This window comes from Montipora foliosa, chromosome 6 (genome assembly GCF_036669935.1).
Source record: "Montipora foliosa isolate CH-2021 chromosome 6, ASM3666993v2, whole genome shotgun sequence".
NCBI lineage: Eukaryota > Metazoa > Cnidaria > Anthozoa > Scleractinia > Acroporidae > Montipora > Montipora foliosa.
The window spans coordinates 63,491,127-63,516,204 of record NC_090874.1 but is presented as its reverse complement, the minus strand read 5'-3'; the positions used below and the strand labels follow the sequence as shown (position 1 = coordinate 63,516,204).

The 25,078-nt window shown below is 40.7% G+C and overlaps 1 protein-coding gene across 1 annotated transcript in view; it reads right to left on the bottom strand.

Annotated features, from left to right (window-relative positions):
* Positions 1 to 3,138: 3,138 nt before the first annotated feature.
* The window catches only part of LOC138006151 (pyroglutamylated RF-amide peptide receptor-like), a 49,399-nt gene continuing 27,459 nt past the window's right edge, over positions 3,139 to 25,078 (bottom strand). Inside the window, exons 3-4 of the mRNA XM_068852306.1 lie at positions 4,577 to 4,831; positions 3,139 to 3,557 (exon numbers count right to left, since the gene is read on the bottom strand). Of these exons, the coding sequence (XP_068708407.1) occupies positions 3,204 to 3,557; positions 4,577 to 4,831 (609 nt within the window). The 3' untranslated portion in view covers positions 3,139 to 3,203. The remainder of the gene's footprint in view (positions 3,558 to 4,576; positions 4,832 to 25,078) is intronic.

Here is a 25,078-nt window from a genome sequence, read left to right as displayed (position 1 = left end):
ATTGCTACGTAGTAGTCCCAGTATCTTCACGACTTTGTGTTTAACAGATTTTACATTGGAGTCCCATTCTAGGTTATCTTGTATAAAAACATCAAGGTATTTATGACATGAAATTCATTAAAGTGGGCTATTACAAAGCCTGTAATTAACTAGCTGGAAACTTAAGAGGAGACCTAGTAATTGACATTATATTAGATATAGTTAAATTAAAATTCATTTGCCAAGTAGTGGCCCAGCAGGATAGAGTGTCAAGGTCTTCTTGGAATAAACTGGGATCATAACACTTGAGATTTCGGAATAGAGAACAGAATCATCAGCAAATAACTTAATTTTAGAGTAAAGGTTATGGACAATATCATTGATGTAGACTAGGAACGAGAGGGGACCTAGGACTGTGCACTGACACACTGATTGCGGTCCAAAAGGAAGCTCTCAATCCAAAAAAGACTATTACCAGTGATGCCATAGTAATTACGCTTAAAGTGCACATGACTCGAAATTTTCACCAACATTTTTTATTTTAAAATCTAAAATGTAATGGTCTAAGAAACATTTCTGTACAAAAACAATTTAATTTCTGTTCGGAGAACATATCTAAAATGCGAAGAAACCTCGCCTATTTTTGAGAAAAATATGAGACAAGGGCCTGGGATCGAGTTGTGGATTTTGACGTCATCGGTTGTGTAAACTTGGAACTTGTCAATGACTTGTGCGAGGATTCAGTGCGGTTGTGATTGATTTTACACCTACATTTACGATTTAAAGCGGCAAAAGCGCACACAGCAATATAGGGTATTCCCTGATTTTCTCTACTGGCAGTTGTAGTTAAGTTATTTAACGAAGAGTAACAATATGGAATTTCTGGCGATTGAGTGCCAACGAATAAGCCGGAAATTAAATATTTCTGCGGCACGAGAGCAACAGGCTAAGGGCCTGGGCCCTTGAGTATAGACGCATTATGGGTAAAGTGATATGGGTATTTAAGCTTGTGATTGCACGTGGGCAATCAGTTTAGGCCGACACCATCTCAGTTATTACTAAGTTTGTTTGTTTTTTGTCAGTACGCATAAAACCTAGTAGGAAGGTTTCATGAGCTTGGGCCTGGTTCCTACCCAGATTTCCTGTCTTTTTTTTTTGTGTCACGGGGTTTTTTACGACAGGTGTTTTCTGGCCGCCGTTCTAACCACGATGTTTGTTGGTGGTTGCTAAGTTCTAGGTATGTCTTATTGTCGCGTGCTGTGACGGCGATTTCTGTGAAAGCAACGGTATTGTACGCTGGTATACGTGTTTCTTCATTATTGTACGCCGGTGCTCGGCCGAAACATGCAAAATAAACCTAATGGTTCAATGTATTGGTCGTCTGTTGGGTAGTGTAGCTGAAATTTGGCATGAAATCCACATCGGGCGAAATCTTGCGGTGTGTTCACATTACTCTTAAGCTTGAGCCCGTCAATTGCATTTTCCCTTCACTTGTATTTTCAGATCTCAGTATCCAGATTACAGCTCTCCTCTTCTGTGGGCTTAAGGATCTCTCTGAGGACCTGAGTTAATTATCCATTTGCATACATGAAAAGACGCGAGGTGAATTTTATTTGGAAGGGCGCGTTTTATCGGAATTCGAACGTTCGATGACCAGATAGTTTTCGCATGGTCTAAAATCAAAACCGTGAGGTCTTCCGGGTTTTTACAAGGCTGAAGATGACCTAGAAAGAACTCTTTTAACAAGTTATCAGTTCCTTTAACGTTCTTGGTTTTGAAAATGCAGCATTCTGAATTTCCTTATTGTCACTTGCGTGACACAAAACAATGAAATCTGTTGTGATTGGAAATGTAATATGTCTTTCGTTATGATTCTCCGCAGTTTGAACGTTTCAAGTATATTAGGTGTTTCAAACTCATGTGTACTGTCTCTCAAGTGAAAGTAAGCACACTTGCTTAGGTTGTTTATGCATTCGTTTTCTACAACATTTAACGTTTGTACGGCTTCAAATTTATTTTTTATGGCGTGACAGTGAAAACGATCTGTAGGCAGGCTTGGGACTTGGATTGTCAGTCGATTTAAATTCACTAAACGCGCTCAGTGCATTTCAATTGATATCCGAAAAACATTGAGGAAGTCGTTATTCATTGTCATTGTAGAAGTGAAACCATCTGATTTGGAACTATATGGCATAGAACGAAGTGGTCGATCGAGAGCATCGGTTCACCCGTGCGAGCATATCAATTCACACTGCACCTTCCTTTCGCACTCGATCTGTTGCAATCACTGGTTGATCTTTCTTTCTTCTTACTAGGTCTATGGTTGAGAAAGTTCGTTTCTTAAATCTTCAGACCCCTGACATATCAGCTAGTTCGACCGTTCTTGCAAAACACAGCACCGGATCGAGGCCTTCGTAGGTTTGCCGGGTGGGTTTGAAACCGGGCCGGTGTTTTTGGACAAATTTCGTCCATTTCTTTCTTCAAGGCTCCTTTGTAGGAAGAAGATGAATTGATATACCTGGGGTCAAGCTGGGATTTTTGCAGCTGACTAGCCCAGGGCCGCTACGCACGCAATATTTTCCGCAGACTCTTTGTCTAACACAACTGATGACGTCATGAAGACCTTTTTGGTCGCGTGGGAAATGTCGCAATTTTTTGGCCAAAATGCCGAAGTTCGTGCTGTGAAAAAACTCACTTCGGACATTTGTAGAAAGTTTCTAATAACGAAATCCCATCAAGCAAAGCCTGAATTTTAAGGATATGAAATAAAAGCTGGTGGTGAAATTTCGAGTCATGTGCACTTTGCCAGAGTAGGACTCTCTGGTGGGAAACTGAGTCAAAGGCTTGTGAAAAGTCAATTAAGGGTACATCTGTCCTGATACGCTTGTCCAGCAAGGATAAACAATCGTCACAGTGTTGTGATATTACTAAGTTAACGTATTCATAAACAGGGCAAACAGGAAATTTTAATAAATCCGTTGCCCTGGTCGTTGGTCCATGACACCTGCTATGATAGATGATGAAACAAAACGACCAGTCTGGACTTTTCTCTGGGTATCCTCGAAACTTCTAAAGTTCCACCCAATATACCCATGCTCATTACAGCACAAAATTGTTTCGTTTCCGTTCGTTTAGGATGGGGCCTTTTGGGAGCGAGGTTGTAAATTGCTGTGGTCACATTTTTGTCAAATTTCTGGCGATGGTGTCAATTTTACCAAATTCTGTTACAAGGGGGTTTCCTCTTTTTCCGGAATTGGCTGTACGCTCTTGCTGAGATCGATATCTTCCATTTTCCGCTCTTCCCTAATGGGGTGTATCTTAGGGCGACATCTACAGCACATCATGTACTTGATCTTTTGGATGAACTGTTGATTGATCAAGGCATACACAATTGGGTTGACAGCGGAATTAAACATGACCACTGTAGATTGCGTGACATATGCAACATCACCAGGGCCGAACGCGGGCGAAAAGATAGCCACCAAATAGGTAATAGCTCCAGATATCCAACACACCGCGAATATGACACTAACTGTGAAGACCATGAGGGTGACTCGCTTCCGTACTTTCAACACTCCCTGCTGATCAAAATAGGTTTTTGAAAACATATTTAAATCTATCCGATCATAAATGGAGACTCGAGGACTATTTTTCTTTCTTCTCTTCATTCCCTAGGCAGGCTTTGGACCTACTCATTGAGTATGGCTCGCTGGTCTGCTGGACATACAAATTCAATGGAATAAAATTAGAGCCCAGCAAATTGTAGCCCATCATCTTTCCCCACGGGCGCATTATACTTGAAACCTATAGTTGCATAAGACACTTATTTTCTACTCCTCTTACGATATTTATGTGTTAAATGTAAATTTAAGTTGACGTCTTAGCCTCCGTTGTTTTTTCAGTTTACGTCAACCTTTAACAAGTCGGATTGACCTCTTTACTGGCGCGATGTTTCGCCACTGCTCAGTATGCCCGTGACGCTTGGCTTTTCATCATTACGGTACCTACAAACTTGACGGATAATTTACAGTGAATTTAACGATCTCGTTAGTATATTGTGTTTCAACGGCATTTTATTCTTTTGCATTTTGGTTCGTTTATCGAGTAGCTATATCACGTTAAGTTATCATTTGAAATCTTCTTTAATTACTTGATAACATGTGTATATATATTCTGTAAATTCGTTAGAACTCTAAAAAAAGCTGATGAAGACTGGTATTGGCCAGCCGCAATATCGTTAAAAAATGCATTTCCGCGTTGTATTATCAGTCGTGCGGCAATAGTCTACTTGACTTTCATAAATATATAATAACCAAAATTAATCCTAACCTGACCTGTGGTGTTTAAAAGATGAACAAGCAGGAACAAAATCTCTACGGCCAAGTTTTCTAAAATAATGACGAGTAAGAAGTAACAGGTTCGAATTCGGTGCGTTTTTGAATCAATCCTTTTTTTGTCACGCAGTCGGGAGAAACGGCCAATTGACTCCTTCGGTAGTTTCTCTCGACTGCTTGACGAAACGCATTGGACTCAAACGGCGCATTGCTTGACTGACTCTGCTGGAAGTGTAACACTTCTCTTCCTAATCTAACCTTACCTGCTGCCGATTGTCGAAGGCACTGTGCTCTGGGCGATGAAACCACAAAGTGTAAACGACTCTAAAGTAAAGAACGGCCATTATCACAACCGGAAAAAACGCCAATAGCAGACACCAAAGCATAGTATAGGTTTTGCCCATCCATTTTTCGGGGTATCCTCTGATACAGAAAGTTGCTTTTGGATCAAAATTCTTGACTATAAAACCTGGCAAACACATCACCACTCCAAAAATCCAGGAACATGGAATAAGCACCTGAAATAACAGAAGGGAGAGGAGAGATTTTTCCACTCTCAGAGAGGATGATGAATGATGAGCTGCCTGCTCATTGTGTGAGCGCATTCTGGTCACCAGAGCTTTGGATCGACACAAGGCTCTGGGAAACTCTATCTAGGAAAACATGTACCGTAGGGTTCTTGTAGCCAAAAATTGGCTATTTGAACCTTACTACGCCTGCTCACTCCTCGTGCTAACATGAATGCACTAATTAGAGACGCTTTTGATTGTTCTTCACGAAAACCAATGAGAACACACTTTGCTTCAGGGTTCCCCAGAACTCTTCTCTCCCTCAGTCAAGAGAAGAGCTCTGAGGTCGAGATTGTGTGTGAGTGAACCAATGCGTGCATGCGCAAGAAGAGAGACAACACATCTCCATGCCCCATGAAAGTTTTTTGAATCTATTTTAAGCTCCGCGCCATGCTGTGAAAGTTATTTTGGCCTCGTGCCCTTGGTCGTGCAGCCAATGATAACCAATCAGGTGTCTTCCTTAAAATAGTCGCGCATCATGACCACAGGCTAAATTTAGATTGAAAAAAAGTTGTGTTCTCTCCCATAATCCGGCTTTTTTGAGGCATGAACCTATAATAGAAAGACCATTCACATTAACGGCGACTACACTGGTCAGTGGGTGGAAAACGAGGAGAGCTGACCAGATGCAGGGTGGTCGGTAAAGTGGAGCGTGTCAAGCATCGGGTACGCCTCAAGACGGCCTCACGATAACGCAATGAGTGAACGTGGTGATGAAAACCGAGACCGAGCTAATTAAGTATGCGTACCCTAATTTGTCTCTTCTCTGCGTACCCTCGTTTGTCTCTAACCGCGCTATTGGCCATTGTTTTTTAACTTGGCTTGAAGAATACAAAGTTGATGCTACACCCCCCCCTTAACCCAGGTATCGACCCTCGTGCCGTTGTCTTTATCAGGGGTGATTTACGGCTGAAGCAAGAGTCCTTCTATACTCACTGATTGATGTCGCCACTGTTACAGTCAAACCAAGTGAAGCTTACCCCTCAAGATTGCATTAATCGGCTGATTATTTGAAACTTGAACCCGCTAGTCGTTTCAAGAATGCAATAATGAATTGATTATTCGAATATTGAACTCGCTCGTTCGATCCAAGAATACGGCTAACGGGTTCTGTTTCCGAAAAATCGATTCAGTATTGCATTCTAGAAAAGACTAGTAGGTTTGAAACCTACTAGTCGCAACAGTGAATTGATTTTTCGAAAACGGAAGCCGTTAGCGAATTTAGCCGTATTCTTGGATCGAGCGAGCGAGTTCAATATTCGAATAATCAATTCATTATTGCATTCTTAAAACGACTAGCGGGTTCAAGTTTCAAATAATCACTTCATTAATGCAATCTTAAGGGGTACGCTTCACTTGGTTTGACTGTAAATGGGGCTGTCTACGAAGAATAGAACCTTGGTACATTAATTCCACCCACGTCCCCCCCCCCCCTCCTTCCCGTTTAAGGGGCGTTTATCTCAAATCTTTTAACCAATTAGTACAAAACGACTCAGGGTTTAGCCTTGGAACAACTCTCATCAAGACAATGTCGAAATGTTGGTTTTTTAAATTTACATTTAGTGTTCGTCAAACAAGAGTAGCATCAAATCATGTTTGAAAGGGAGCTTTTCTGTCGACACTCTGATTGATGATAAAAAGCAGTGGTGTCACCAGTTCAGCATCCCACCCGGTTGGTAAAACAAAAAATCGAGGGCTTTGTTTGTTACAGCATGCACGTTATTGAGTGATATTCGCTCTTAACTCGCCGCCACTTTATTGTTTCGCTCTTGTGCTGATAGGTACTTTATGTATTCCTTAAAGGTAGCCAAAGATAGGGTATTTAGATGTATTCATAATAGTGGATACCCTATATTAAAAGATACATGAGGTTCCAAGATGTGTGCTACTATAGGCCTCTTTCACAATGACGGAAAAATAAGTTCATCTTTTATTCAAAATAACTCATTCTAGCCTCGACTAGGCTCGATACGTTAAACAAAAATTCAAAAACTTTATTCGAGGAAGGTCTAATCAAGTAAAGCTAGGATTCTCGCAGTTATGGACGCAATTTTTTTTGTTGATTCATTCCTCACGGGAAAATTAGAACCCACAAATGACCAGCTCGCAACGTCAGTGGCTTCATAGATCTTCATAGCTCATTTGGTTAGAGCGTCGCACCGGTATCGCGAGGTCACGTGTTCAAGTCCTGAAGTTTTCAGCCTTCTCTACGCAAATTGCTAAAAATTGCGTCCATAACTGCGAGGATCATAGCTTTACTTGATTTCATATCCGCAGTTCAGCATATGATTCATTTCATACATCATTTCGTTCACTGAAGGTCTAATCACCGTAAAGAAAGAAGAATAACAAACCGGCCGCCATTTGTCAAAGTGGTTTATGCGGTTTAGGAAAATGAAATCTTCTTCAGTTGACCGTCATCTTGTACTGTGTTGTTCCTCTGAAATTATCATATTTTTACCTACGACATAATAGCCTCTGACAAGGTTTGATGCTCCCCTGGCTTAAAAATGAATGTAACCAAGAGAGTTTGAGGAATCCCCCATATTTGGCCCTATTCTGATAAAAGAGTATTTGAAATCTGTTTAACATATAAATTACATGTTGCAGTGCGTCCGTTCATTAACAGATGACGTCAAAATGTGACAGGAACAACAACAACAACAACAACAACAACAACAAAAAGGCGCACAAGGGGATAGCCGAGTGTGTCACTGCTGTTTTCACATATTTTGACGTCTCTGAACAGACTTATGGCAACATGGGATCTTATAGTATCCACCAACATGGCTAGTGGGGACGTCTTCTTTGTCCCGATTGGTGTTAGTGAACATTTTAAATACCTTATGTTTTCTTTTTTAATTGTATTTATTGTAATAATAGATAGTTATTTATATATATTTTAAAGAGAAATTATGTAATTCAGCCAGTCGGCTGCAAACAATTTTTAATAAACTACTACTACTACTACTACTACTACTACTACTACTACTACTACTACTACTACTACTAGTACTACTACTACTACTACTACTACTACTACTACTACTACTACTACTAACTACTACTACCACTACTACTACTACTACTACTACTACTACTACTACTACTACTACTACTACTACTACTACTGCTGCTGCTGCTGCTGCTGCTATTACTACTACTACTAACAAAAGTAAAGCTTGCGTTGTGATTGGTCAATTACCCATTTACTATTTGTCCATATGGTAAATAGTTATGACGAAAACACTGACGCGAGCGCCTAGAAGAAAGATGCATTTTCCTCAAACTACAATAATGACCGACCAGTCTACCGCCGAAAATGTTGAGATTTCGTCGCAGCTTTATGAAAAAAAAAAGAGTTAAAAATATTATATTTAAGCCTGTTTAAGCCTGTTAGCGGGTGTTTTAATGATCCAAACTCTTTAATGATAGATGACTTCCTTTTAGAATACAATTCCTGTTAGAGACGATTTCCTAAGATTTCCGAGATATAATTCCGCCAATGCACAAAATATAATACCACCAAAAACTCGATAAGATCTAATTCCTCTCACATGTCAATCAAACTAAAGCTCGTGTAACACTAGTTTCCAGTTTTCAACACACTCCCCCCTGATTGACGTCGAAGTCAATCAAGAAAGTTTAAACAAATCAGCCTGATTTAACGCAAAACAGAATTTAGCGCTTTAGCTTCAGTGTCAAACGCTCAAGATACGGTCAGACAGTTCATGGAGCAGTGATCACTGTAGGGATGTCTTCATCTCTAACTATCTGAATGTTCATTCCACTGTCAATCTGTCCTGTTCTCGCATTAGTTACGTGTTCGTCACACACGTTGATTTCAAGAGGATAGAGCTTTTGAATTGGACGTTTTCAGCGAGTCTTGCGGAGAGAATTATCTACTGTTACCGCTTCTGCTGCGCGCACAACGTTGTCTTGTCCCTGTAACAGTTTCTCTACTTTCCCCATTCTCCAATGTAGTCTGGTGTTTTGTCAGCATAGATGTGCACAACGTCTCCTACTTGAATTGTTCTTCTTGGTTCACCTCCCTTGAGTTTCTGGTACTCGCGGATACCTGTAAGATATTCTTTCTTCCATCGATTTCTGAAATGGGTGAGAAGACCGTCTAAATATCTCTCTCGTCTAGGCAAAGTGTTTACAGCTACTGTGATGGCAGGAGATTGATCTAGAAGTCGACGACCAATTACAAGATGAGAAGGCGAGAGTGGAGTTTCTGTTAGCTCATCGTAGACATAGGTCAATGGCCTAGAATTCAAAACGCCTTCAGTTTCGATCAACACTGACTCTAACTCTTCATAACTCAACTTCGCATTTCCGAGCACTTTCTTGAGACACCTTTTCACAAGTTTCACACAGTTTTCGAAGAATCCGCCCCACCAGCTGGCTGTGGGTACATTGAATTTCCAGTCAATGTTCCGATCAAGAGCAAACTTCTTAACCTTTGCATCTTGGAAAGTTTTCCCGTTGTTTGAAATGAACAGGGTCGGTAGTCCTCTTCTACCGAAGAATCGCTTCAGCACTCTTAAGAACGAATTGGTGGAGAGGTCTGGCGTAAGTTCAAGGTGCAAAGCTCTTGTACTAGCACATATAAACAGAGCAATGTAACACTTGTGAATTTCTCCCTTGGATAAGTATACATTCTTCACCTACAAGGGTCCGGCAAAGTCCACACCTACTTTAGAGAAAGCCATTTCCTCTGAAACTCGGAATGCAGTTAGTGGTGGAGTAGGTGGAGAGCTGTAGGCTCTTCCTTGTAATTTCTTGCACGTAACACACTTGGAAAGTACATCCTTAACAGCTTGCCTTCCTTTGATTATCCAGAATTGTGATCGAATTTCAGTAAGAGTTTCTCCAACTCCATTGTGATTCACGTTTTCGTGGGACTGCATGATCACGAGCTTAGTGAAATGCTGCTTTCTAGATAACAGAATGGGATGTTTTGTTGAGTATGGAAGTGAAGACTTCTGGATTCGTCCCTTACATCGCAGAAGTCCGTTGGCATCCTTAAAGACTCCTAACTGTTCCCAAGTCGAACTTGATTTCTCCTTTTCTTCAAGTTTGGCTTGAACGTCTTTGTACCAGAGATTCGTAGCAATATTCTGATCCTCCATACTGATGTCAGTTATTTCTATCTTCCTCTTGAGCTTCTGGATGAATTTCAGCACAAGAGCGGTTACTCTAACAAGTTTACTGAGACTACTAAATCTTTCTGGACAGATGACTTCTGAAATGTTCTGAAAGCACTGCACGGATACTGTCATAACATTTGAAATTTCAGGTTTCCTTCTCAATTCCTTTGTTACTTCTTCTGGGAATGTACTCTCACCGATTGGATTATCAGGTAGGTTTGGCCACTGAACTTCTCCTTCTTTCAGAAATGGGGCTCCCTTCCACCATAGATCACTGTGAGCGAGAACAGAACTCTTTGACCTTCGCGACGCTATGTCAGCAGGATTAGACTCAGACGGGCAATATCTCCAGTGATCCTTACTCCACAGACTTCGAATCTTCTGAACTCGATTCTGAACAAACAGCTTGAATTGTTTAAAGTCTCTATTGATCCACCACCACACGATCTGAGAGTCAGTCCAATTGAAAACAGCGTCTATCTTCATAGTGCAGGTCAATGCCTCATGCACGGCTGTTATCAAATTCGCAAGTGTCAAGGCGGCCATTAACTCCAGTCGAGGGATTGATTCACCGATCAAGGGAGCAACTCTTGTTTTGGACGCTAGAAGGCAAACAGAACTGGTTCCAGAGGTTGTCAACCTGATGTAGACATTTGCTCCATACGCAGACTTGCTAGCATCTGCGAACCCATGCAGTTGAATAGACGTGACGTCTTCGACTTGAACATCACCCAGGATGAAACGAGGCACTACAATGCTTGAGACCTCCCACATGTCTTGTAGTAACTCCTTCCAGCGCGACGCGAGACCTTCCGGCAAAGCTTCATCCCAACCAAGTTTTAAATGACAAATTTCTTGGAACATGCACTTTAAGGGTAAGATAACTGGTGACAGCAAGCCTAATGGATCATAGAATCGAGCAGTACTGCTCAATAATGTCCGTTTAGTGAAAGTTCCCTCTAAGGCTTGTCTAGAAAAGGTAGCAAGATCAAACTCGAAATTATCTTCCATCCGATCCCATTAAACTCCCATTACTTTGACAACGGTTTCTTCGCTCACATTGTTGTTTGAATTTGACACTGTCCAATCTTCTTCCTCGATGTTCGGCTCGGTCAATGTAGGAGTAGCCTTAAAAGACAGCTCCGGTTCCCAAGACAAAGATTCTTCTGCTCTTTTGATCATTTCAGTTAACTCTTCACTGTTCGATGCCCACTTTCTCATATTAAAACCTCCTTCTCTGAACCGCAACTTCAACTTGTGGTAAAGTTCAAAACACTTCGTTACCGAGTTCTCTCCAGATGCAAAGTCATCAACATACAAAGCTCTCACAACAGCAGCCACAAACTCAGGGTCAATGTTCTCATACCTTGCTAAGTGGTTCCTCAATGTTACATTCAAAATAAATGGAGAGCAAACTAAACCAAAAACAAGACGAGTGAATCTCAACGTGATCACTTCTGGATTCGGGGAGTTGATGTCATCTACCCATAGGAACCTTAACAAGTTTCTCTCTGCTGGATTGACTTCAATGTTCAAGAATGCTTTTTCTAAATCACCAATCAAAATCACTTTATGGAGGCGAAATCTCAGCAAGACATCAAAGATTAATGGAGTTAAGGCTGGACCTGGTAGGAGACAGTCATTCAAACTTGGTTCATTGCGGGATTTAGCACTGGCATCATAAACCACACGTAGTTTAGTAGTGATTCTGTCTTCTTTCAATACTTCTTTATGAGGAATGTAATGTACAGTTCCAGGAAGGGTATCTAAATCATGACTCTTATCAATCAATTCAAGAACACCAGCATTTAATTGTTTCTTGATGACACTGTCATATTGTTGGAGCAATTCTGGCTTGGACCTTAATCTTTGCAATGAACAAACAAGGCGATTCTGTGCCAACAAGTAATTGTCTGCAATAATCGGGTGTTCAGTCTTGAAGGGAAGAGACAGTTCATAACGGATTACATTGAACTTCACTTTGGTAACATAGTCTTCAAGAAAATCTCCCTCTCTATCCTTTACTCCAAGAGTGTCATAGTCCCAAAACTTACTTAGCTCCTCTTTCAGTAAGAAATCATCTGAAACTAAATTCTCTTCAATGACTTGACATTCAGTTTTCGTAACATGGGACACGTTAACAATTGATAACTGTGTATTCGCACTTGCCGTATTCACAGGACCACTCAATACATATCCTAATCTTGTACGAATTGCCACTGGTCCATGAAGCTCCCCCCTTACCACGTGATTCTGAACCACAGACCAGTAATGATCTGCTCCAATTATGACATCAATTTCTAGATCCTCATCACCTCGTGAGTGATCAGCCAGAGGTAAGCCTTGCAGATGTGGGTAACACTGTTGTGCAATTTCAATGGTCTAGTTTGTGATGGGACCACAGATCAACTCAACTTCATAAGCATTAATGAACACTGTCAAATTGTCTTGACATTCCAATGCAAACTGAACGATGCTACATTGTTTCAATGAGGGTTCATTGTTTCCAAAAGTTTGTATTAGAACTGTATCGCTTCCAATTGGTGGTAAGCTCAATTTGCTCCTTAACCGTGAGCTTATATAAGACTTTTGGGAACATGAATCAAAAAGGGTTCTCACATTGCAAGAGTTTCCTCCATGAGGACTTCTGACGTTAGCTATGGCCGTTTGTAACAAGATGCACTTGTTATTAACGTCTTGAGTAAAATACAAGTTTGTACTCACAGTTTGTTCTTGATTGCTGTCTCTAGCCCTTCTGGTCGTGATTGGATAATCTGGATAGTGTTGAACGCTGCACAAAGCCACGTGATGTTTCCCACTACAACGATGACACCTTGCTTGACAATCTCGACTCACATGACCGCTTCTCAGACAACCAAAACATTTTCCCTTTTGACGTAGAATTTTCTTTCTAGATTCTGGATCGGTAACGACAGAACATTTGATAGTTGGATGAGGTCCATTGCAGAAAGTGCACCATTTATCCTTAGATAGCGGCAGTCTCTCGTTTTTTGCAACCAGGGTTGACGATGTGGGGGGTCTTTTGTTTTGAATTTCTCGAATTTGCAATTCTTCTGTAAAAGACTTGATGATTGTATCAAGGTCCCAATCTTCTGATGTGCCGCGACTCAGGATGAGGCGTAACTCTTGTGGGATCTTTCCCATAATTACAGGTGTCACAAATATTCCGTATGTCGATTCCTTTTAGACTTCTAACTGCCGCCTCCGTTCGATCCAAAAGCTGGCGCAATTGCTTTAAGTCGCTCCAGTCGCTTACTTTTGGAAGCTGCATGAGCAATTCGATGTGTTTCGAAATAATGACTTGTTTATTTCCGAAGCGCTTGTCTAGAAGTTGGACCGCGTGGTCGTAATTCGAGCTTGTCAATGCTAAACCAGAAATTGTCTGGGCTGCAAAACCTTCAAGGAGCGACTTGAGATACTGGAATCTTTCCACGTCGCTTAAGGTGGTGTTTTTGTGAATGGCCGATTCAAACGATTCCCAGAAGGGATGCCAGTTGATTGGGTCGCCTGAAAATTTTCTCAATTCCAGTTTGGGCAACTTTGCGTGGGTCGGAATTGTTGACGCGTTTGATTGTGTTCCCACCTGAATACTCGAGTTAGAGTTTTGCGAGCCCAATGTCGTTCCTTGTATATCCTGACCCTTTCCAGTATTTTCCTCAGCCTCTATTGCTGTTTCTAGGTCGACTATGCAGGCTTGAATAGTGCTGGCGAAGTCACAGTTATTGCTCACGTCTTCTTCTATTTTCGTTTCGTCTACCAAATCGATATTTTCACTGTCCAATATTTTGAGCTCCGACAATTTATCCAGCAGGGTACATCGCAAGGATTTGAGCTTCTTCAAAACGGTAGGATCTCCCCGTTTATCAATTTGTTCCTGTGCCGCGAGGATTGTTTTCCTAACAAATGCGCGATGACTTTTGCGGACAATGGATTTCTTCTTCAATCGTTTCTTGGGTTCCGACGACATGTTTACACGAGGTTAATTCATTTTTTCACTCTTTCAATGCTTCAATCCCGGGTCTCGGCACCAAATGTTTTAATGATCCAAACTCTTTTATGATAGATGACTTCCTTTTAGAATACAATTCCTGGTAGAGACGATTTCCTAAGATTTCCGATATATAATTCCGCCAATACACAAAATATAATGCCGCCAAAAACTCGATAAGATCTAATTCCTCTCACATGTCAATCAAACTAAAGCTCGTGTAACACTAGTTTCCAGTTTGCAACAGCGGGTATTTTAGTCGAACCACGGGCAAAGCGATTTGAAAGCCTAAGTAAAAACCCAGATCGACCAGTTACTGAACGAGAGGCATTCAATGAGGACAAAGGATGTCAAAAATTGTCACAAGATGATTTGGTTATGTTATAAAACAAATAGTAAACGGTTCAGCGTGTACTATCGAGTTTTATAAAAAAATTAGTACGCGCACTCTCATTGGTCAATAGCTGTGTTTAGATGAGAGTATGTAAACACGGCTGTAACGTCACACGAATTTTGATTGGTTTTGTATTGTCAAACGCTCGTTTTGATTGTGGTAGGAAATATGGGCGTGTATAAAGTAAGTCTGTTTCAATCAAGAAGCAAAAAAACAGCATTTTCCTTGAAAATTATTTATAAAAGCAATAGAGGACTTTTTCCGTGTTTACATGCACAGCATCATCTAAACACTCGGGGGAGTTGGGAGAGTTAGAGACAGTTCTTTCTCGAATTCTCCCAACTCCCTCGAGTGTTTAGATGAGGCCATGTAAACACGGAAAAGTCCTCTATTGCTTGAATATATTAAAAGATAATAAATAAAATTTGATGATGACGTCAGCTATGCGTTTGTCCTGTCCTATAGTTCATGGGTGAGAACCAATCAAAATGCGTACATTATTGAGCTGATTACATAATAATAGTTCATTATCCTTCTGCGTGTTTATTTTAAAGACATATGGGTTATTGTCCAAGCGTGAGGTCAAGATGGCTGGATATTGGCCAAGTTCCAATTTTGCGTGTTTATGGACCGAGACGAAGCCGAGGTCCATAAACACGCAAAAAAAGAACGAGGCCAATAACAGTCTTATTATATGACTAGCTCCGTGAGCGGGGAAGATGAACCAAAACCCGCGCTGTGATTGGCTACCCGAGCGGGCAAGATGGAGCTATCTTTCGCGCTCGCGATTTCTCGCTTGGTCCCGCAAGATCATAGATCATATTTTTTGCTGTTTTATCCCATATAATAAATCCTTTATTGACCAAGCTTGTTCGATCAAAATGGCTGGATATTGGCCTCGTTCTTTTTTGCGCGTTTATGGACCTCGACTTCGTCTCGGTCCATAAACACGCAAAAAAGAACTTGGCCAATATCCATCCATCTTGACCTCACACCTGGTCAATAACCCATATATCTTGACCGAACAAATTTGGTCAATAAAGGATTTATTATATGGGATAAAACACCAAAAAATTGATCTTCGATCTTGCGGGACCAGGCGAGAAATCCCGAGCGGGCAAGATAGCTCCATCTTGCCCGCTCGGGTAGCTAATCACAGAGCGGGATTTGGTTCATCTTGCCCGCTCACGGAACTAGTCCTATCATAAGACACCTTATCGGTCTCTTCGTGTGAAAGTGGACCGCGCAGTCATGGTAACAACATAACCTTCGCAGCGCTTGCGCGATCTAAAAATAGATTTCAAATAATTATCATGTGGCTCAGGGATTCGCTCTCTTACCTAGTATTACGTAAAGTCGCTCTTAGGCATGTCCTGAGTGCAATTATTCAAGTTTATGATAATAGAATAACTGGGCTTACTGAAAACGTTTCGAAGACAAGTTTGGGTCTTTTCCTTTCAGCCAATCCAAAAATGAATTTTTGATCCGACATTTGCCAGAATTCGCGGCCGAAAGAAACGCGAAATCCGAGATTCGATCAGTACCCATGGAGTCCTTTCGTGAATACGTCAATTATCGCGGCATCTTAAGAAATTCGGTCATGTTAAAACTCAGATCGTGAAGATTGCAAATTGTGCAGATTGAGTACTTTTTCATTCGGTAACCAGAAAGAGGTGTTCTACATCGACATGCGATGTCCCTTTATTTGTAAAAATAAACCCAAACAATGCACTTTGCAACACGCACAGGAGACCCTTGATGTTTCGTTTTGTAATTACCTAAGAACGCAGATCGTGCAGATTGCAGATTGTGCAGGTTATGCGGATGAAGTACTTTATTACTTTCCTCTTTTTCAAACAAGAACGCCTCTAAGGTGGTCAAACACTGTTAATACTGCATGCAAGCTTTGTCAATGTTTTAGCTTCTAACGCGAGGTATCCTGAGAGGTAAGTCTCCTTCGAATACACAGATCAGTGGTTACTCCAACAAGCATCCCAAAATTCGACAGCACAGAAAATTCGTACTTCAATCCAAAGGTAGTCAGAGTTCTTTACTTAAGGGAATTACAAAACAAAACATCAAGCGTCTCCTGTGTGTGTTGCAAAGTGCATTGTTTGGGTTTATATTTACAAATAAAGGGACGTCACATGTCGATGTAGAGCACCTCTTTCTGGTTACCGAATGAAAAAGTACTCAATCTGCGCAGTCTGCATAATCTGCAATCTGCACGACCTGCCTTTTAAAATGACCGTAAGAAATTGCGCAAACGTTGTAGCTTATAAGTTAATAATATTAAACAAACCAGATTGACGGACAAAGCTGCCCGAAGTAGTGGATAAATGTGAACTCGAATTGAAGAAGCTGCTTATTTTAGGGCTTTTGTTCACAGCAAATTACACTTTAAACATTGTTATTGGAACTTTTTTGCAATGTTTAACTACAAATGATAAATAAAGAAGTAATTCACAGTATCTGGAACGTTTATCCACATGTTTACTCTTTTTTCTTTCGCCGAAAAGCAAAGAGTCGAAAAGTTTGCTTAAGGTGAAAATACCGCTGATTCAACTGATGAATTTCGGATCCTTTGTGAATGGAAACGCGTAGATCGCAAATCCGTAAATCTGGATTTGGATTCTTTGGATTTCAAATCTAGTGAATATTTATTCAAAAAGGATTCACCAGATCAGAAATCCGGATTTGGATTTGCCGAAAGGAGTACGTAGTCTGTTTTAAGATCGAAAATGCGTTTTTGGGTTCACCGAAAGGTACACACCCAAAATATTGCTCTTATTCAAAAAAGGATTCACCAGATCAGAAATCCGGATTTGGATTTGCCGAAAGGAGCACGTAGTCTGTTTTAAGATCGAAAATGCGTTTTTGGATTCACCGAAAGGTACACACCCAAAATATTGCTCTCACACGTGGAAAGTTGAAAAAAGTGTATCAAGAAAGTTCCCAACAGTACTTGAAACGTAAAATAGTGCCCCAAATTCGAAAAAGTACCCAGAACACAACTGAGACATGCCTAGTCGCTCTTCATATCTGCTCATATTACCTTTAGCTTGCGTGTCGTAAGCCTTCCTTTGGTTCCAAATGGGTCCATGACAGCACTGTAGCGTTCAATTGCTATGGTAACCAGTGTGAACACGGATGTGGCACCTCCGACCCAGGCCACGTTGCTGCCTGTCACCAGTTTGCAAAGGATGTTGCCAGCCACACCGTCCGGATGAGTAAACATATGTATGAAGATGTATTGCGGTGTGAAAAATAGTCCCACAAGCATGTCCGCAACAGCTAGGTTCATGAGAAGGTAGTTGATGGAGGTTCTGTGAAAGAAAAATCAATATTAATAATAATTGTTTTACTTATCTGTCAGATATAGAGCTTACTGAAAGAAATATATGTTATTTGCCAGCTGGGAGGTCCGTATAGCGAAAAACTGTGACCGAGGTCTTGAAAATGCTACCCGAGGCCGCAGGCCGAGGGCAGCATTTTTAAGACCGAGGTCACAGCTTTTCGCTATACAGACCGACCCTTAGCTGTTAAATAATTTAATTATGTTTTTCCTCTCTCTCTCTCTCTCTCTCTGAAATCATGACTCGCACCGCGCTTGACAACGAATACGGTAAGTGACTTACAAACTGAACGTTTCAAAGATAAATATTTTTATTTGAATTTTATTTCAACGCCTGTTGTCTAATTAAAATCTGTTTTTTCGAAACACTTACTTCTGTATGCAAACGGATTTGGTATCAAAAAATGGAAATTTAAAGCCATTACACAAGCTCACGCAACCAGGGCTAGGATTTCGCCCGAGTTGGCGGGCAAGATAGAAAAATTCCGCCGCTCCGAGAGCCAATCAGATTGCAGGCTTCGCAGAATTCCGCCCGCTCGAGCATTGAGAAAAGAGTAAATGTAGTTATTTGAAGTACAGGCTATCGACGAAAGATAGAAGTAATCACTTAGTACGGGCCTGGAAATCGGTTAGAAAGAGGTATTAGGCTTCCTAAAATTATCAGTATTGTGATATGACCCTCGATGTCATCAGTCTGTCTACGACGATGAGATATGTCCAGAAATGCACGGAATCGCAAGAATAACAAATATAACAAAAGTATTAACAAAAGTATTAACGAAAATAACAAATATAGCAAAAATAACAAATGAAGCGAACGACAGCAGCAAGAATAACAGTTCTTCAAGGCAGACAAGGGAAGGGGCCCCCACAAATATAACAAAAATAGCTCCCCCCCCCCCCCAAAAAAAAAAAGGAAAAATAACAAATCAAGCAAGCGATACCAGCAAGAATAACAATTCTTCTAGGCAGACAAGGGAAGGAGGCCCAACAAATATACTGAACGAAAATGAGTAAAATTGCAAAAATATCAAATAAAGCAAACGACAGCAGCTAGAATAACAATTCTTTAAGGCAGACAAGGGAAGGGGCCCCACAAATATAACGAAAATAACAAATTTAGCGAAAATTTCAAATCAAGCAAGCGAGAGAGACAAAAATAGCAATTGTGTAAGACGGACAAGGGAAGGGGGCTCCACAAATATAACAAAAATAACGGAAATTTCAAATTTAGTGAAAATAACAAATCGAGCAAGCGATACCAGCAAGAATAACACTTCTTCAAAGCAGACAAGGAAAGGAGGTCTCAGAAATATAACGAAAATAACGAAAATAACAAATTTAGCGAAAATATCAAATCAAGCCACTGAAACGAGCGCTTGTATTTCCTGGTGATGACATAGTAAATGTGACAATAGGAGAACATTGTTTTGTAAAGTAAAGGGAAAAAGCCCTGGTATTACGGCAACAGATAAACCTTTATGGAAGTCAATGGCTGTAGTGAATGAGTATGATTTAGCTTTCATAAAACCCGTTCAACTTGACATTGTTCACTTGAAATCAGAAGAATTGCTCTGGTCATCTGCGCACGAAGAATGTCAGAAAAGCTTGCGAAGACGAAGAGAGCGGTGTTGAGTCATCTGATACTTAAATCCGAGTACCATCCTTGATTTATTGTCATTTTCCTAGCCTAATATATTGAAAGTACTCATGTGGACATGCAAACGGGGACGGATTATGGCTGTCCTATTCTTAAAATTCATTCACAAGGATTCTCCGATTCTACGACTTGTCCAATTTTACGTATTTTAGAAATCATCTCTTGGAAATGACAAGTAATAAACGCTTATTAAAACTAACTGTGGTGTTTTACGTTGTGTTCGTTCGGGCGAGACTCTCTTGTTGTATTTGCCAGTGTCGCTCCCTTGTTTTGTTATTCTCGTTAGTTTTGCTATAATTGTTATTTTCGGTATTTTTGTTACATTTGTGAAGCCCCTTTCCCTTCTCGCTTTCAGTGATTTGTTATGTTTGCCAGTGTCGCACCGTTGATTTGTTATTTTAGTTTTTTTTGCTATAATTTTTATCTTCGGTATTTTTGTTAGCACAGTTGTTATATTTGTTATTTTGCGATTGCGTGCATTTCTGGACACGTTGATTTGTTATATTAGGTATTTTTGCTATAATTCTTGGGATTGCGTGCATCATTCGGCTAGGCGATTGCCAAGCGACAAATGATGATGATGATGACGACGACGATGATGATGATAACAAAGCCAGTACAAATCCGTCAAAGCTGCCTCACTGTCTACTTATTTTAACCTCAGGATAAGTACTTTATGCTAAATCCCTGGCAATTGCAGGATAGCTTATTTTCAGTTTCATGACGACTGCCGCAAGAAAATTATGAAATGCATTCGCTCTAACCTTGAGCACTCAAAATGACTACCATATGCACGAGAGTCATTTTGCTTCCTCAAACACGTTTTAGATAATTTAGCTGCGTTGCGTTGTGCCCCAGGAAAGCCTCCTTAAACCTCTACATTGTACATTTATGAACGACATGAAGGAAACTGTAACTGTTTCTTCCCTTCGCCCTTACGCAGATCACACTACTCAATATATGGTTGACAAAAACCTAGTTATTCTTCATTTATCATTTTAAATCGACACATGGAAAGTTCATCTTCCTGGCCCGACTACTATTCGGGCTAACCTAGTGGGGACGTCTTCTTTGTCCCGATTGGTGTTAGTGAACATTTTAAATACCTTATGTTTTCTTTTTTAATTGTATTTATTGTAATAATAGATAGTTATTTATATATATTTTAAAGAGAAATTATGTAATTCAGCCAGTCGGCTGCAAACAATTTTTAATAAACTACTACTACTACTACTACTACTACTACTACTACTACTACTACTACTACTACTACTACTAGTACTACTACTACTACTACTACTACTACTACTACTACTACTACTACTACTACTACTACTACTACTACTACTACTACTACTACTACTACTACTACTACTACTACTACTACTACTACTACTACTGCTGCTGCTGCTGCTGCTGCTATTACTACTACTACTAACAAAAGTAAAGCTTGCGTTGTGATTGGTCAATTACCCATTTACTATTTGTCCATATGGTAAATAGTTATGACGAAAACACTGACGCGAGCGCCTAGAAGAAAGATGCATTTTCCTCAAACTACAATAATGACCGACCAGTCTACCGCCGAAAATGTTGAGATTTCGTCGCAGCTTTATGAAAAAAAAAAGAGTTAAAAATATTATATTTAAGCCTGTTTAAGCCTGTTAGCGGGTGTTTTAATGATCCAAACTCTTTAATGATAGATGACTTCCTTTTAGAATACAATTCCTGTTAGAGACGATTTCCTAAGATTTCCGAGATATAATTCCGCCAATGCACAAAATATAATACCACCAAAAACTCGATAAGATCTAATTCCTCTCACATGTCAATCAAACTAAAGCTCGTGTAACACTAGTTTCCAGTTTTCAACACACTCCCCCCTGATTGACGTCGAAGTCAATCAAGAAAGTTTAAACAAATCAGCCTGATTTAACGCAAAACAGAATTTAGCGCTTTAGCTTCAGTGTCAAACGCTCAAGATACGGTCAGACAGTTCATGGAGCAGTGATCACTGTAGGGATGTCTTCATCTCTAACTATCTGAATGTTCATTCCACTGTCAATCTGTCCTGTTCTCGCATTAGTTACGTGTTCGTCACACACGTTGATTTCAAGAGGATAGAGCTTTTGAATTGGACGTTTTCAGCGAGTCTTGCGGAGAGAATTATCTACTGTTACCGCTTCTGCTGCGCGCACAACGTTGTCTTGTCCCTGTAACAGTTTCTCTACTTTCCCCATTCTCCAATGTAGTCTGGTGTTTTGTCAGCATAGATGTGCACAACGTCTCCTACTTGAATTGTTCTTCTTGGTTCACCTCCCTTGAGTTTCTGGTACTCGCGGATACCTGTAAGATATTCTTTCTTCCATCGATTTCTGAAATGGGTGAGAAGACCGTCTAAATATCTCTCTCGTCTAGGCAAAGTGTTTACAGCTACTGTGATGGCAGGAGATTGATCTAGAAGTCGACGACCAATTACAAGATGAGAAGGCGAGAGTGGAGTTTCTGTTAGCTCATCGTAGACATAGGTCAATGGCCTAGAATTCAAAACGCCTTCAGTTTCGATCAACACTGACTCTAACTCTTCATAACTCAACTTCGCATTTCCGAGCACTTTCTTGAGACACCTTTTCACAAGTTTCACACAGTTTTCGAAGAATCCGCCCCACCAGCTGGCTGTGGGTACATTGAATTTCCAGTCAATGTTCCGATCAAGAGCAAACTTCTTAACCTTTGCATCTCGGAAAGTTTTCCCGTTGTTTGAAATGAACAGGGTCGGTAGTCCTCTTCTACCGAAGAATCGCTTCAGCACTCTTAAGAACGAATTGGTGGAGAGGTCTGGCGTAAGTTCAAGGTGCAAAGCTCTTGTACTAGCACATATAAACAGAGCAATGTAACACTTGTGAATTTCTCCCTTGGATAAGTATACATTCTTCACCTACAAGGGTCCGGCAAAGTCCACACCTACTTTAGAGAAAGCCATTTCCTCTGAAACTCGGAATGCAGTTAGTGGTGGAGTAGGTGGAGAGCTGTAGGCTCTTCCTTGTAATTTCTTGCACGTAACACACTTGGAAAGTACATCCTTAACAGCTTGCCTTCCTTTGATTATCCAGAATTGTGATCGAATTTCAGTAAGAGTTTCTCCAACTCCATTGTGATTCACGTTTTCGTGGGACTGCATGATCACGAGCTTAGTGAAATGCTGCTTTCTAGATAACAGAATGGGATGTTTTGTTGAGTATGGAAGTGAAGACTTCTGGATTCGTCCCTTACATCGCAGAAGTCCGTTGGCATCCTTAAAGACTCCTAACTGTTCCCAAGTCGAACTTGATTTCTCCTTTTCTTCAAGTTTGGCTTGAACGTCTTTGTACCAGAGATTCGTAGCAATATTCTGATCCTCCATACTGATGTCAGTTATTTCTATCTTCCTCTTGAGCTTCTGGATGAATTTCAGCACAAGAGCGGTTACTCTAACAAGTTTACTGAGACTACTAAATCTTTCTGGACAGATGACTTCTGAAATGTTCTGAAAGCACTGCACGGATACTGTCATAACATTTGAAATTTCAGGTTTCCTTCTCAATTCCTTTGTTACTTCTTCTGGGAATGTACTCTCACCGATTGGATTATCAGGTAGGTTTGGCCACTGAACTTCTCCTTCTTTCAGAAATGGGGCTCCCTTCCACCATAGATCACTGTGAGCGAGAACAGAACTCTTTGACCTTCGCGACGCTATGTCAGCAGGATTAGACTCAGGCGGGCAATATCTCCAGTGATCCTTACTCCACAGACTTCGAATCTTCTGAACTCGATTCTGAACAAACAGCTTGAATTGTTTAAAGTCTCTATTGATCCACCACCACACGATCTGAGAGTCAGTCCAATTGAAAACAGCGTCTATCTTCATAGTGCAGGTCAATGCCTCATGCACGGCTGTTATCAAATTCGCAAGTGTCAAGGCGGCCATTAACTCCAGTCGAGGGATTGATTCACCGATCAAGGGAGCAACTCTTGTTTTGGACGCTAGAAGGCAAACAGAACTGGTTCCAGAGGTTGTCAACCTGATGTAGACATTTGCTCCATACGCAGACTTGCTAGCATCTGCGAACCCATGCAGTTGAATAGACGTGACGTCTTCGACTTGAACATCACCCAGGATGAAACGAGGCACTACAATGCTTGAGACCTCCCACATGTCTTGTAGTAACTCCTTCCAGCGCGACGCGAGACCTTCCGGCAAAGCTTCATCCCAACCAAGTTTTAAATGACAAATTTCTTGGAACATGCACTTTAAGGGTAAGATAACTGGTGACAGCAAGCCTAATGGATCATAGAATCGAGCAGTACTGCTCAATAATGTCCGTTTAGTGAAAGTTCCCTCTAAGGCTTGTCTAGAAAAGGTAGCAAGATCAAACTCGAAATTATCTTCCATCCGATCCCATTAAACTCCCATTACTTTGACAACGGTTTCTTCGCTCACATTGTTGTTTGAATTTGACACTGTCCAATCTTCTTCCTCGATGTTCGGCTCGGTCAATGTAGGAGTAGCCTTAAAAGACAGCTCCGGTTCCCAAGACAAAGATTCTTCTGCTCTTTTGATCATTTCAGTTAACTCTTCACTGTTCGATGCCCACTTTCTCATATTAAAACCTCCTTCTCTGAACCGCAACTTCAACTTGTGGTAAAGTTCAAAACACTTCGTTACCGAGTTCTCTCCAGATGCAAAGTCATCAACATACAAAGCTCTCACAACAGCAGCCACAAACTCAGGGTCAATGTTCTCATACCTTGCTAAGTGGTTCCTCAATGTTACATTCAAAATAAATGGAGAGCAAACTAAACCAAAAACAAGACGAGTGAATCTCAACGTGATCACTTCTGGATTCGGGGAGTTGATGTCATCTACCCATAGGAACCTTAACAAGTTTCTCTCTGCTGGATTGACTTCAATGTTCAAGAATGCTTTTTCTAAATCACCAATCAAAATCACTTTATGGAGGCGAAATCTCAGCAAGACATCAAAGATTAATGGAGTTAAGGCTGGACCTGGTAGGAGACAGTCATTCAAACTTGGTTCATTGCGGGATTTAGCACTGGCATCATAAACCACACGTAGTTTAGTAGTGATTCTGTCTTCTTTCAATACTTCTTTATGAGGAATGTAATGTACAGTTCCAGGAAGGGTATCTAAATCATGACTCTTATCAATCAATTCAAGAACACCAGCATTTAATTGTTTCTTGATGACACTGTCATATTGTTGGAGCAATTCTGGCTTGGACCTTAATCTTTGCAATGAACAAACAAGGCGATTCTGTGCCAACAAGTAATTGTCTGCAATAATCGGGTGTTCAGTCTTGAAGGGAAGAGACAGTTCATAACGGATTACATTGAACTTCACTTTGGTAACATAGTCTTCAAGAAAATCTCCCTCTCTATCCTTTACTCCAAGAGTGTCATAGTCCCAAAACTTACTTAGCTCCTCTTTCAGTAAGAAATCATCTGAAACTAAATTCTCTTCAATGACTTGACATTCAGTTTTCATAACATGGGACACGTTAACAATTGATAACTGTGTATTCGCACTTGCCGTATTCACAGGACCACTCAATACATATCCTAATC